Below are 15,912 nucleotides of genomic sequence, written 5' to 3'. Positions count from 1 at the left end.
TAAGTGTCATTTTTCAACCCAGAGCTTGTTAAAATGTTGGTCCCTCTCATTTATTACTTTCCCTAGCACAACCTCACTCCTCACAACCTGTTTTACTACCTAGAGACTTACTGCTCACTTTGCTTAAAGGCAGTCCAGTGGGGAAAAGCTTAAAGCCTCATGCCCTGGCCTCACACTAGTGTCAGGGGTTTCAGGGTCCAGGGACTATTTTGCACTTACTGTTAAGAATCTGTTATTTTGGCTAAATCTTCACTTATGTAAGGGACCAGAAACATGAAGTTGCATTGCTTCATTTTTTTCTCCGCCTGAGAGTGAAAGCACCCTCTTAGAGCCAACATTACACTTTTGATGAAGTGTGGCAAAAGTAAATAGTAGTTTTAAGTAAAAAGTGATATTACTGTTATTGAAAACAAAGAATACACAAATACACAATACACGAACACACATGTGACTACAATGCGAGTTTCCCGTTTTTTTAAAAAGAGACATGGGGACGAATTCACAAAAGGATGAACTGGGATGAACCCCAACGAGGTCTCCGAATGGCTCTCCCAAATCCCAATCTTGATAGGTATTATTGATCGCGCAGCTGCCTTTTTACTTTTATTTTTTTGTCTGCCACCGGCAAATTGCTTTATTTACTTTGCCACATGGATAATTGCGATCAGACGCTGCGGAACAGGGCAAATTGCACTCAGCAGCAAACCTTTATGGGCGTGTTTGCGTGGCATATCATTAGCGCAAGATCTTTTGTTAATCGGGCGCCAAGACGCTGCAGATTGCGGGCGCAAATTGATGCGGAATTCATGGTGTTATTAGCCGTCACAATCCATTCTTTGTGAATTCACCCCCTAATGTGTAAGGCTTTTTAGGTACCTGCAAGAAAGCTGTACATTTCTAAATAGTAAACCATTCAGTGAGCTTGAAGAATAGCAAACCTTTCCTCTATGGAGAAACTATCAGGTTAACTTTTTTTAATGATTTTACAATTTTGGGCTTATGGAGAAGATGGTTTGAAAGAAATAAAAAAAGACAGGTAGCAAGTTTGTTTTAATCAGGAAAGAGAGGTTGCTCACGTCACTGGGCATTATCTCTTGCGAGACAGGGTTCGGCAGTGGGGAGGTGCAGTGGGCCTGCTCCCTGTAGGACAGAGCGGAACAATCTTTTAGTTATGTTCACATTTTTTGTTTGATACAAGTAGGAAACTTGGAAATAAATCTAAAGCTATAATGAAAACACACTCTCAGGCCCAGCCGCAGCGAGTCCAGCTGTAATTCTAGGTAAAGAGAAGAATAATATAACTCTTAAATCTAATTGAAACATCGTTTCCCCACACATTAATTCACTGGGTATCCCAACCTGCAAGTCGCCCTTAAATTGAACATAGTATAAATCAAAGTATGTTTAAGTCTTGAGGTAGTTTACAAAGAAAAACTAATTTGAAATAAATAACTAACCCTTACCTTGTTGAACAGGTATCAATGCTTTAATTTAATAAGCAGGCATGTGTGCTCCAGACTTGGAGGGTCCTTAATTCAATAATTCCCAGAATTCCCATGTTGACGTCATTGATTTTTTATTTTTAATATAATATAATATGCATGTGTTAGCATGAACATTATATATATAATAGGACTTAATGCTTCAAACTATATGGAAGATTCTGCAGCATTTCTTTGAAAATGTATTTCGGTAAACACTCAACCAACAGCCTCGGGTGCCACAGTGAGTTTGTCCTATGGCATATAGTATATCAATTCTATAAGAAGTAAATGTTGAGGAGTACTAGACTATTTCATTATCGCATAAATATGGGAACACTTTGCCCCCCACATTCTGCAGCCTTTGCCGCTGGCCACTGCTACGAGCCATTCGTCAAGTATGGTAACCTGACCAGCAGTGACTCCACGTGGGCAGTGGGCACCATGGTGGAGTTCTCTTGTGACCCCGGCTACACCCAGGAACAGGGCTCCGTCACCATTGAATGCATGGAGCCAAACAACCCCCAGTGGAACGAGACTGAGCCTTCCTGCCGAGGTCTGTCCATGGTTCTCGCACGTGGTGTGTGTGCGTGTGAGAATTAGCGAATTGAGGAGTGAACGTTGTTGAATTGGCTCTTTAAGGTTGGGAATAGTAAATAATGTTTTGATACAATACAAATGTCGATTCAGAAATGAAGTGTGAAGGGGTTTCGATTTCTGGAGTTTTATGTTCGGACCCGTACTCCTGCTTCTGGGTTCCAATATTCCAGTATTATGTGATGTACTATTTTGGTTTCCATTCCCTGAAAAGGCTTTACTTAACTCTTGATCGACATGATCGTCACATGTGTACACCATTTAGAAAAAAAAAAAAATAGATACATTCCAAATGATGACACTGAAAGTTTGACATTTTGATACCCAGCCTAATATGGGGGCCAACAGTGTCAAAATTTGTTTGTGAGAATGTGTGTGTGTGTGTGTGTTCCAGCTGTGTGCAGTGGAGAGATCACAGAATCAGCTGGCGTCGTGCTCTCACCAAACTGGCCCGAGGTTTACGACAAGGGCCAGGACTGCATCTGGGGCATCCACGTGGAAGATGACAAGAGGATTATGCTCGATATCCAAGTGTATGTATTTCCTGTTCCTGTGCGCGGCAGAGCTTTTGTGATAAAGTAGGCAAACCCACCACCTTAATTCAGACGGTAGAGTAGAGAGGTAGAGGGAGGTACTGTAGAGGTGGAGAACAATCAATTTGCCAGAATCTTGACAAACGGTTTGCAATGGTGTTTTGGTAATTTGATGATCGCCATCTACGTGAAGAACAAAAAAAACCCTTGCATTTGGTGATTTGAAGAGCAGTTTGTATTGATGAACGTCATCAACAACCCGCCCTTTTGCTGATTGTTTGTTTGTTTGTTTATTTGATTTTAGTCCCGTCTCGGGCATCGGCCCAGCCCCAATGCTCCTGGATGATCCGTCCCTACGCAAAACCATCGCGTGACGCGTTGTCGAGATTTGGGTTGAGGTGTGGTACGCTGAATGCTTTCTGGGCCTCAGCGTCTTCTGTTCACTTCTCGCTTTTGTCCTTTGATGTCCGAGCACGGCCTCGTTTGAGCCCAAAGGCAACAGGCATCAAAAGGATTAACAACTGAAATAATAGCTATGTCAGCAAGACGGGCGACACACGTTGAAAAAAAATAAAAAAATAAAAAAATGAAAGAGTGCTATGCTTGTGAATGAGACGCATTAGTCGCAGGTAGCACAAAGGTAAATTAGAAGCTAATTATTTTGAGGAAGGCACCCTCCTTCAGTGATCGGTATGTTGGGGGGAGTGGGGAGTGTGTGAAGGAACACTGTTTTCCACGATTACATTGCCCAGGTGAGGAAGACCACCAGCACCGAGTTCACTGTCAATCCCAGATAAGCACTAAGAACGCATTTGCATGGGTGGCCTCTTGAAGTGTTTTGGATTCCTGCTTTCTGTTAATTTTCCCATTTCCCTCTGCTTCTCTCTCTCTGCCTCTCATAATTTTCCCTCCACGCCGCTTGTATAGTGTGCAACACTAATTAACAGTTTTTTTTGTGGTTTTCAAAAAGGAAAGTGCCAACGTAAGTCATTTCCCTGCTTGTTTAGCGAAACGAGGCGATTTAGGGTTAACGTGGAATTTGTGTGCAGTTATGCGTTTTTCTTTTTGTCAACGAGAAGTTTTGCATGTCTTGCCCATTTGAGATTTAGATTGTTGCAATTCTTGTTGAGCAGAACTTTCTTGCATTCATCAAAGGAGACCATCTCTCCATGGGAGGAATTCTCCGTTGCAATTCACAAATAATTATAATGAAATGGATCAAAATGCAAATCAAATGGAAAAATATGAATAATCACTTCAACCCACAAATCCGTAGTAAGATTTTTAAATGCAAACAGCCATAAACAATATATCCCCCCATCCACAAATATAGAATATATTACTTGCATTGTGTAAGCCATTTTTACCAATAAATATAATTTATGTGTGATGAGCTATATTTTCATGTTTCCATCATTTACAACCTTTAAAGGCCTAAACACGCGTTTAAGTTGGATTGGTTTGTATTTGAATATAAGTTTAGTGACAGTGGGTTAAAAAAAAAAAACCAAAAAACACCCTACTTTCTTTTTTTAAACTTAATTACAACTGGACACATTCTTGTAAGGCAATTAGCCACAGCCACCTAGAAAAAGACACACCAAGAAAAATACGGTGTGTTTTTATTTTTGATTTTGATTATTTGTTTCCTACTTTAATAAAACCTGTGCAAGCCTTGCCACGCACATCTCTCCGTTGGTATGGTTTGTATGGTTATGCGAAACAACCTAAAAGGCCTGGGTTGAAAAATATCAAACCTATCCTTTATCCTTTAAGCAGTGGGATTGCATTTGTGAGACATTATTGCGTCAATTCAAGATTCAAGAGGTTTACTCGTCACATACATATACTGTACATACTTTCATACATATATGCAGTGAAATGTAATGCAACGCACCCGGTGATAACATCACAATATGTCCTAGGAAAAAAAAATTCTAATAAACCAACTAACTGACTCCTAAAACGTAATACAGTAAGTCGATTACTTATTGAATAAAGTAAAAATATATAGAATAAAATACAATAAAATACAATAAAATGGAATATGTATATGGAATAGGCAATTATGTATATACAGATATGTGCATTAAAGTGGCATGTGAATAAAGTGAGGTAGTGCTTGGGATAATACAGCACAGTATACAACAGTACGGCGCAGCAATACGGCATCACGAACAACCCTGAACAGTGACACAGTATGCAGTACAGTATGCTACATATAGTACAATAGGTAGTGGAGCCTATGTGTATGGCTCAATGAGGATCAATGGTGAGGTCAGCATTGTCAGTTCTAATGGCGTGCGGGAAAAAACTCCGTCTCAGTCTCTCTGTTCTCGCTGTGTGACTGCGGAGGCGCTTGCCTGACCGCAGCAGCTGGAACAGTCCGTTGTTGGGGTGATGAGGATCCTTCATGATCCTGTGGGCTCTGCTACTACACCTCCTGGTGTATAACTCCTGTAAGGGGGGGAGGGTAGTTCCAGTGGTACATTCAGCTTAACGCACCACCCTCTGCAGGGCCCGCCTGTCCTGAGCAGTACAGCTCCCAAACCAGGCAGTGATGTTGCCTGTCAGGATGCTCTCCACTGCTCCAGAGTAGAAGGACTTGGGGATCCTCACCGAGACCCGGAATTTCCTCAGCTGCCTGAGGTGGTAAAGACGCTGCCTCGCCTTCCTCACCAGATTGTCTGTTTGTAAAGTCCATGTTAAGTCCTCTGTGATGTGGACTCCCAGGTATTTGAAGCTGCTCACCCTGTCAACAGAAATCCCGTTAATCACCAAGGGCACGTGCGTCCTAGATTGTGGTCCTCGCCTAAAGTCCACAATCAGCTCCTTAGTTTTGCTGACGTTCAGGTGGAGGCTGTTGTCCTGGCACCAGAGTGACAGGTCAACAGATCTCTTGAAGCAGGACGGGACCACTGATTCAGCCAGGGAGATGTTGAATATTGTGGTGAACACCGGGGCTAGCTGGTTGGCACAGGTCTTCAGTACTCGCCCAGATATGCCGTCTGGGCCCGCAGCTTTCCTGGTGTTCGGCCGCATCAGAGCCCTCCTGACCTCGTGCACGGACACAGAGTGCGCACTCATCCCCAGCGGTGTAACTCCAATTAGCCGGCGAGCTAGCGGTGTTGTTGCCAGACTCGAACGGCGCATAAAAGGAGTTCGGTTCGTTGGCTAGGGAGGCGTCCACACTCGTGGCTGGGGAGGGGCTGCTCTTGTAGTTCGTGATCGTTCGCAGCCCCTCCCACAAGCGTCTCGTGTCCCCCCGCTCCATCTTTAGCTCCACGGTCTCTCTGTACGCCCGTTTAGCATCCTTCACCGCCCTCCGCAGATTGTACGACGCCGCTTTGTAATTGTCCATTTTTCTAGATACAAGACCGTCGTTGTAAGCGGCCGTGCGAGCATTCAGAGCGCAGCCGATGGATTTATCAATCCACAGTTTCTGGTTTGGAAATATCCAAACTTTCACCGTGGGAATGATGCTATCTGCTAGCGTAGTCACAAAACTTACTGCCACCGCCGTAAACTCGCTGACGTCACTTGAACTTGTTTGGAACATGTCCCAGTCAGTCAGAGCGTCCTGAAGCACAGCCTCTGGTTGGTCCGTTCACCGCTTCGCTTCCCTTGTCACCACCAGTTCTCGCGCGATCAGAGGCCTGTAAACGGGAACCAGCGAGATCGTGGCGTGATCTGATTCCCGAAAGCAGGGAGCGAGCCGGTTTTGTATCCGTTCTTGTACGATGTGAAACAATGGTCCAGAGTTCTATCTCCCCTGGTGGCACACGTGATGTGTTGGTGGAAATTAGGCAGAACTTTTTTAAGGTTCGCCCTGTTAAAGTCCCCAGTCACCACCACAGCCGCGTCGGGATGTTTGTTTTTAAATCCGCACAACACATCGTACAGGACCGACAGAGCTGCGTCGGTGTCTGCTTGTGGTGGGATATAAACGGCTGTAATGATGACCGGGCTAAATTCCCAGGGGAGATAAAATGGACGGCATAGGATGGTCAGCTGTTCCAGGTTCGGTGAGCAGGAGTGGGAGAGAAATTTGGTGATTTTGGGGTTACACCAGCGGTTGTTTACCATGAGGCAGACGCCTCCACCTTTGGATTTCCCCAACTCGCCCGTTCTGTCGCCGCGGAACACGGAGAAGGACTCGGCTGGACGTATGGCTTCATCAGGCACCAGTGGGTTCAGCCATGTTTCCGTCAGGCAGAGGACGCAACAGTTCCTCGTGTCTCGCTGGAATTTAATCCTCGCTCGAATTCATCCATCTTGTTCTCCAGGGACTGGACGTTGGCAAGAAGGATGCTTGGCAGAGGTGGACGGTAAGGTTGCATCCTCATTCTGACCCGAATGCCGCCTCGTTTACCTCGGTGCGTCCTCTGTGGGCCCGCTCGTGGAACAGCGGCTCGATTTTTGTTGTTGTTTAGAGTGTTCCCGCGTAGGATTTTCGCCGGCCACTCTGCTTCCACGGATAAAAAGTCCCAAAGTTGTTCATTTAGGGAAATTTTTCTATCCATGAGTGCATTGCGGTCGTATAAGGTAACTGCCGATGCTTTTTTGGCACATTATGATGAAAATGGAAAAAAATACTAAAATGTGCAAAAGTCAACCGGAGCACCAGCGCAGGCGACCACAGGGGGTGGCGCCACAATCGCCTTTAACAATTTAACAAGAGACCATCTCGTTAAGACTATCTTGACTATCTAGACAAATTTAACAAGACTGGGACTGTGAACATTCCTTTACAGGTTATAGTCCTTCTGAAACAATCCTTAATTACTGATACTACATGAGATATTACAGGGACTATAGATATAGAATTCATAAAGTACATATTCAATATCTATACACCCGTACTTTAGGGTCATTTGGCGGTTTCCAAACAAGGTGACACTTTGCAAATCAAGTAAATATTTTTAAAGCTATGACAAGGGTGTTGCAAACTGTGATTCTGAGATAATCACCTCCAAGGTTTTACCCACACCAGGTTCATTCAGCCAGCTCCCAGAATGCAAATGGAGTTGGCGGACAAACAAAGCCTCATAGCTAATTAACATACAGCTGAATGGGCCAATCGCGAACAGCTCAACAACACACAACTAATATAGCTTTTTAAAAAAAAGCTTTTATTTAATAGTAAGAATATACATGTTTTATAAAAGTGGAATTATTTTGGAGTTAAAAGTACGGACAACACAACAAAATTCAAGATTCAAAAGGTTTATTCGTCACATACGTAGATATACATACTTTAGTACATAGATGCAGTGAAATCTCAATGCAATGCACCCGGTGATTACACACAGTATGTCCTAGACTGAACACAGTAGCTACCTAAGAGAATAAGTAAAGTAGAAATACTTTACTAACTTACTGCATTACATTTTAGGAATCAGTAAGTCGAATACTATAAAATAAAATATATAGAATAAAATAAAATAAGAACTCAAGGGTAATGCAGGGTCGGGGTACAAAATAGATAAAGGGAATAAGCTTATGTATATGGGATAGGCTATTTATGTATATACAGATATGTGCATTAAAGTGGCATGTGAATAAAGTGAGGTAGTGTTTGTGAGATATACAACAGTACGGCACAGGAATACGGTAACACCGAACAACCCAGAACAGTGACACAGTATGCGGTACAGTATGCCACATACAGTAAGGTAGTGGAGCCTGGCTGTGTGGCTCAGTGAGGACCCCTGGTGAGGTCAGCATTGACAGTTCTTATGGCTTGCGGGAAGAAACTCCGTCTCAGTCTCTCTGTTCTCGCTATATGACTATGGAGGCACTTGCCTGACCGTAGCAGCTGGAACAGTCCATTGTTGGGGGGATGAGGGTCCTTCATGATCCTGCGGGCTCTGCAACTACACCTCCTGGTGTATAAGTCCTGCAAGAAGGGGAGGGTAGTTCCAGTGGTACGTTCAGCTGAACGCACCACCCTCTGCAGGGCCTGTCTGTCCTGAGCAGTACAGTTCCCAAACCAGGCAGTGATGTTTCCTGCCAGGATGCTCTCCACTGCTCAAGAGTAGAAGGACTTGAGGATCCTCACCGAGGCCCGGAATTTCCTCAGCTGCCTGAGGTGGTAAAGACGCTGCCTCGCCTTCCTCACCTGAGTGTCTGTAAAGTTCATGTTAAATCCTCTGTGATGTGGACTCCCAGGTACTTGAAGCTGCTCACCCTGTCGACAGAAGTCCCATTAATCACCAAGGGCACGTGCGTCCTCGGTTGTAATCCTCTCCTAAAGTCCACAATCAGCTCCTTAGTTTTGCTGATGTTCAAGAGGAGGCTGTTGTCCTGGCACCAGAGTGACAGGTCAGTCACCTCCTCGCTGTAGGCCTCCTCATTGCCGTCGGTGATCAGGCCCATGACAATGGTGTCTTCCGCAAACTTGATGATGGTGTTGACCTTGACCTGGCCGCACAGTCATGTGTGTACAGGTAGTACAGTAGGGGATGAGGACGCAGCCCTGGGGGGATCCTGTGTTCAGAGTGAGGGAGCTGGACATGTTCTTCCCCACCCCAACCACCTGGGGCCGGGCTGAGAGGAAGTCTAGGATCCAGGCACACAGCAAAGTATTCAGTCCGAGCTCCTTCAGCTTGACAGCCAGTCTGGTGGGGACTATGGTGTTGAAAGCTGAACTATAATCGATGAACAGCAATCTCACATAGGCCCCCTTCCGGCCATCTAGGTGTGTGATCGTGATGTGCAATACCTGGGAAACCGCGTCATCTGTGGATCTGTTCTGCTGGTACGCAAACTTGCAACGGGTCCAAGGTGCGGGGGAGGGAGGTGCAGATATAATCCTTAATCAGCCTCTCGAAACACTTCATGACCACCGAGGTGAGGGCCACGGGACGGTATTCATTCAGGCAGGCAGGAGAGGCCATCTTCGGGACAGGAACGACGGTGGACCTCTTGAGGCAGGACGGGACCACTTATTCAGCCAGGGAGATGTTGAATATTGTAGTGAGCACCGGGGCTAGCTGGTTAGCACAGGTCTTCAGTACTCGTCCAGATATGCCATCTGGGCCTGCAGCTTTCCTGGTGTTCACCCACATCAGAGCCCTCCTGACGTCATGCTCAGACACAGATTGCGTGCTCATCCCCAGCGGTGTAACTCCAATTAGCCGGAGAGCTAGCGGGGCTGTTGCCAGACTCGCGCATAAAAGGAGTTCAGTTCGTTGGCGAGGGAGGCGTCGAGACTCGTGGCTGGGGAGGAGCTGCTCTTGTCGTTTGTTATATTCTGCAGCCCCTGCCACAAGTGTCTGGTGTCCTGTTGCTCCATCTGTAGCTCCACAGTCTCTCTGTACGTCTGGTTAGCGTCCTTCACCGCCCTCCGCAGATTGTATGACGCCGCTTTGTAATTGTCCATATATCCGGATACAAGACCGTTGTTGTAAGCGGCCATGCGAGCATTCAGAGCGCAGCGGGTGGCTTTATCGACCCACGGCTTTTGGTTTGGAAATATCCGAACTTTCACCGTGGGAACGATGCTGTCCGCTAACGTAGCAATGAAGCTCACTGCTATGGCCGTAAACTCATTTGAACTTGATTGGAACATGTCCCAGTCGACGTCAGTCAGAGTGTCCGGAAGCGCAGCCTCTTATTGGTCCGTCCACCGCTTCACTTCCCTCGTCACCAACAATTCTCACGCGATCAGAGGCCTGTAAACGGGAACCAGCGAAATCGTGGCGTGATCTGATTCCCGAAAGCAGGGAGCGACACGGTCATTTATCTGTTCTTGTAAGGTGTGTTGCAATGGTCCAAAGTTCTATCTCCCCTGGTGGCACATGTGATTTGTTGGTAGAAATTAGGCAGAACTTTTTTAAGGTTCGCCCTGTTAAAGTCCCCAGTCACCACCACAGCCGCATAGAGTACATCAGTAGTGTCTATCATAGAGTCTATCAATATTATGAGTCTCAGAAAACCTGAAAAAACCTCAACGGACTTAATCACATCATCAACTTCTTCCGTTGTAACAACAACGGACGCATCGGTCTCAACCGGTGGTTCTTGAAAATATTCTGTTTCATCGTCACATTAAGTTTGAATTCCGCTGTTTTAAACTCCAAGTCCGGAATAATATAAGATTGGACCTATCACACTGGTCAGATTAAGGTCGGAAATATGATTCAGAGCTTCTGCCACCCACTTCGCGTAATCCATAACGATACGGAGAAGAAAGTTTTCACAGACAAGTGGACCGAAACACCCCCGTGCTGCGCTTTAGCCGTCTGTTTACGGAAATGACGTAGGTGCCGTTTAAAAAATGAAATAAATTAAATTAAATTAATTAAATATGTATATATTATATACATATTTTATAATATACCTATAGCATACACAACAAATAGACAGACAGACGGATACAGGCAGTTAAATGGATAGATGTATGATAGATACAGTAGATAGTTACAGTAGATACAATAGTTAGACACGATAGATAAGCTAGATAGATAAAACACTGAAGACATCTGCAACATTTAAAGACAAATGTCATTTTTGTGATGCAGTTATATACTTGCAATTGAAAAAATGTATTTTCATATAACACCAAGTTAAACTATGCCCCATTCTTTCAAATTGGACGACATCAAACTAGCGTCCCCCCCCCCCCCCCCCCCACTAGATGCACCACTGAGCTACGCAAAGGCTCCTTGTTTCGCTTTATCAGAGCAAATTTGACACCAGCCAACAACATTTCTCTATCTGCCTCCTGAGCGGGATAAAAGCGTCACCCATTTTGAATTGGATATGCTCTAAGAGGCCACACGAGTGCTTGCCTAACTTGGGTGTGAACGAGACCGTTTGAAGAGACCAGCACCTTTTCACACATTTCAGAATTCCTATTTTCTTTCTCAAAACGGGAAAAAGACAACATTTAGGCCTTTCATGGGTTTTGCCGCGTGTCAGTTCATTACATAGCTCGTGATCTCTTGATTTTAGAACGCTCCAGACGTGATTAATAGCTCAATCTCTTGTTCACTAATGAGTTTTATCAGGAGTCGCTGGTGATTAATTAGCGACAGCAAAGAGCATCGCACAGTTTAAGTCATTTCTCACACACACACACACACACACACACACACACACACACACACACACACACACACACACACACACACACACACACACACACACACACACACACACACACACACACACACACACACACACAGTTAATAGCTTTAAAGATTCCTGCGTTCCTCCATGACAGTATAGCTGATGGTTATCCTTGCATTGGTTTTGGTCAATTGGTGCTACAGAGGATCGGTGTAATAACATTTTTGGTGACAAATTTAGGGGTTTTGACATTGGTGTTCTCTTCGTGTGAAGTCAACGCCTTTCATATGTTTTGGAATAAATGAGGGAGTAGTTCTTACAATCATCTCACTTCCATAAGCAAATGTTCATTCTCACATAATTTTCTTTACATATTATTGGGTCAAGGGTGGATTTTCCATACTTGTTGCATTTTTTAATTGCCCACCACCCAGTTACTAAAAAATAATAAAATAAATAAATAAATAATTGGTTCATCCAGTTTTGCACACATGCTATGTGTGATGTAATACAATAGATCAAGTCCAACGCGAAGTCAATATGAAAATGAAATTAGCGCTATCATGTTCATGCATTCTTCTGCTACACATTCCTCATAATTTGGCAGGATAGAAAATAAAATGAACACTAGATCTAGATCCACAAGCATAATCTGCACGTTATGTGCAAAAGCCAAAGTTGTGTTGAATGTGATTAACGCTGCACAAATGTTACACCCTGGTAGAGTACATTCATGCTCGGTGCAAAACAGCTTTTATTCACTCTTAATCAATATCCTAAAAAATGAAGTACTGACAAATATTGTGTGGTTAGGGAGAAAGATGCAGCTGCATACAGCAATATAACTGCATATCTTTGCCACACATACAGTATATGCACAAATGGTTCAATTGATTGGAGTTGCATGGATTCTGATCATTTGGAGTGCAAGGGTGCAAGGAAACACTGGATCGCCAGTGGATGCCATTAGCGAGCAAGTACTTCACAATTTCTGTTTAATCAGGAACACAACAAGAACCACAGCATGGACAAAAAAAGAAAACAGACAGGTTATTTCCATCTACTATATACAGAAGTGAAAGCAGAGCTGTGCAGGTAATCTACTGTATATTCAAAGCACTTTTGTTGCTGGCTCACAAGTGAAGCGCAAGAAAAACGACGAGGCCGAACTAGTCTGGGAAAATCATTGACCTGCAAACAGAGTAGATGCAACACATCTATAGGGAAAGCTATTAAAGCCAGGGTTGGTTGTAAATGGCTGTTCTCAAGCTAACATTTCACAGCCACATAATTGCATTCTTGGATACCTGTACTGCCACAAAATTACCACACCGTAGCTGCTTTTCGTAAATCAGATTTTGCAGTCTTAAAAGCCAATTGCATTCTGTTGTGAGCCAACCAGGTCCTTCGTTGATAGCGTGTCATTAGGCCACGTCCCATGTTTTTACTAATCTTAAATTGATAGTTTGGACACCACATAAAAACATTTCTAGGGCTGCCCCAAAATAGTTGACCAAAGAACAGTCTTAGTCAACCAAGTTTTTCCATTGGTCGGTTAGTTGCAGGAAAAAAAAAAAAAAAAAAAAAAAAAAAAGCTGCGTCTTGGCAAAATGAACCTTAAAACTTATATGGCTGGACCCGTGTATCAAATACTAGAGGGCTTTTAATTTCAAACAAATTTTAACAAAAATAAATGTTTCCGACATTCATAAGAATAATTTCAGCTTTCGATGAGCAATCTTTGCCGGCAATTACAGGTGGCTCACTTCATGTGTGTGCGTCGCATGAAGTCAACTAGTCTAAAAGTCAGAAAAAATATTGCGTATATTATATAAAAAATATTGCGTATATTATAAGGGCCATTTAAGAACAGTTAATCACATTCTTCAATAACAAAGTCATATTTTAAATGCCCCAATGGCGCCGGGGAAGAATCAATACTGATATTGCGATATTTTTCCCCCACAATATTGTATCGATAATTTTTATAACTTTTACATTTTGTGCATTTAGAGGCCATGTCCACCCTAATGCGGATAGAGAGTAACGGAAAAAGTGTAACCCAAAACGCATGGTGCTTGTTTCATTCCATAAAGAGATGTAAAATAAAATAGCCTACATCTAAAATAAAATCCCACTATTATGACGGGGACCTTTCTCCCCGCCACCAAAGGACCGGTGCGTGCACTGGCCGGTGCAGCATGGAGTGCACGTATACTCCATGCTGCCAGTGCTCCATGCTGCTTCTACTGTAGTGTTGGAACGTTCATGAACGATCCGATATCTTTTGAATGGCTCAAAATACTTGTGTTTTTCAGTTTTATGTTGTTGTTTGTTTAAGTTGCTGTCTCCTCTACTGTTTTATTCCCAATCACACTGGAACCATGACACACCTCTTTTCCAGCGTGTTCGTGATGTCGAACGTGATGCACCAGAAAAAAAAAACGCATTTCTCCTGGCAATGGGAAAGGTGTCAATCACCTGTCGCCAAATTTTGATGTGAATGTCACACAATGGAAAGCCAATGGCTTCAATGAGACAAGAACTTTATGTTGCCCCTGGGGAAAATCCCAATCTCTTGCCTTGTGTTTACATTGCTCTGGTAGAATCTGCTTTTCCAACTGTTGAACTGTTGAATGTGTGCAATATCAATTTCCTCGACTTGTTGAATACAGTCTACTCAATAGTAGCTTACCGGTCAATGATAATCTCTCTCCCTGTCTGTTCCACTACAGGTTAAACATTGGGAAAAACGACTTGCTGACCTTCTATGACGGAGACGACTTGACCGCCAAGGTTCTGGGCCAGTACGGTGCCACCCGCTCTCGCTTTAAGCTCTACACCTCCACGGCAGACATCACGATCCAGTTCCAGTCGGACCCTGCCACCAACATCTATGGATATGGAAATGGCTTTGTGGTTCACTTCTTTGGTAAGGCTCACTCTGTCCCTCCACCCAAACTGGGCTCAGTTCAACCTTAAGTAAGGATGGACAAAATGTCCAGGGCATCTGTTTTGGGGGTCCACGCATGCTGTAACACAGGGATTCCCAGAACTTCCTCCAACTAAATATGGACAAAACTGAGGTCATTGTCTTTGGTGTCAAAGAAGAAAGGCTGAACATTATTGCTCACCTTGACTCCCTATCTCTGCATACTAAAAAGCTACATTAACTGAAGATGAATGACATAAGAAGACAAACACATACCCATACCGTTATCTCCTATAGACTGGACTACTGCAACAGTCTTCTGTCAGGTCTCTCCAAAACAGCACTTTCAGAATGCTGCTGCTCTAGTTTTAACAAAACAAGCTGAACATTTTACACCAATTCTCAGGTCTCTGCACTGGCTTACATACTACATCACACAATTGATTTCAAGATACCGCTGATTGTTTACAAATCTCTGAATGGCTTAGAGCAAAATACATCTCTGATTTGCTCCTACAGTATGAATGATTCTGACCTCTTTTCTTTATCTCGGAGTGTTACTAATAGCGTACTAACTGTACCTAGAGAAAAAACTAAACATGGAGAAGCTGCATTAATTAACATGATACACTTGTTGGAAGATCTCAGGCTTCCCTCAACCTCACCTGTATATTTGCAACTGCTTTTTGGTGAATAACCAGTATGTTTTAAATTGCACTTTAAACGTTTATATTTTTATTTCTGTCTGTTTTCAGATGTTTATTTCTAAGTTTGTCGTAATAATAGTCCTACTGAGTTTCTAGTTGGGTTGGGTCTCAACAATCAAGTCAGTGAGGGTTTGAGTTCTTGTGTCCTTTGAGTGTTTAGGCCTGTTTTAAATTGATCCCTGCAATTTTATTACACTTTTTTGTCTTTGTATTTCTGTGTTTTTATTCTTCTTGACTTTCATTTGTATTTTCACCGTCTTCGTGTTCCTGCCTCGTCCTGAACTCTGAGCCCATGTCTAATGGAGGGACCCATACGGATTTGCCTTTGTATTTATTATTTTTATTTATTTATTTATTTTTAACCTGTGCTGTCAGCATGCTGGGCATACAACAAAGAGTATTTGTATCTAGGACAGAGTTAGTTTGCAAGTGGAGTTCAAGTTCTCAACCTGCAATGCAACGCTTTATTAATTCTTAAATCATCAAGAATTGCGGCAATAACTCTGTCCACCACCAAGAGAACCAACACCAAAACCCCTCTTTGGAGAACTATTTATCATGTTTGGGTCTATAAACAACTGATCACT

General features: G+C 43.5%; 1 protein-coding gene across 1 annotated transcript in view; it reads left to right on the top strand.

Annotated features, from left to right (window-relative positions):
• The window catches only part of LOC307234906 (seizure protein 6 homolog), a gene marked incomplete at both ends in the record, with an annotated part of 152,377 nt that overhangs the window by 78,797 nt on the left and 57,668 nt on the right, over nt 1-15,912 (top strand). Inside the window, 3 exons of the mRNA XM_080006772.1 lie at nt 1,843-2,037; nt 2,473-2,611; nt 14,422-14,618. Of these exons, the coding sequence (XP_079862898.1) occupies nt 1,843-2,037; nt 2,473-2,611; nt 14,422-14,618 (531 nt within the window). The remainder of the gene's footprint in view (nt 1-1,842; nt 2,038-2,472; nt 2,612-14,421; nt 14,619-15,912) is intronic.

This window comes from Zeus faber (genome assembly GCF_960531495.2).
Source record: "Zeus faber genome assembly, chromosome: 9".
NCBI classification, from domain to species: domain Eukaryota; kingdom Metazoa; phylum Chordata; class Actinopteri; order Zeiformes; family Zeidae; genus Zeus; species Zeus faber.
The sequence above is the reverse complement of the archived record's forward strand: the minus strand, read 5'-3'. Positions and strand labels throughout refer to the sequence as shown.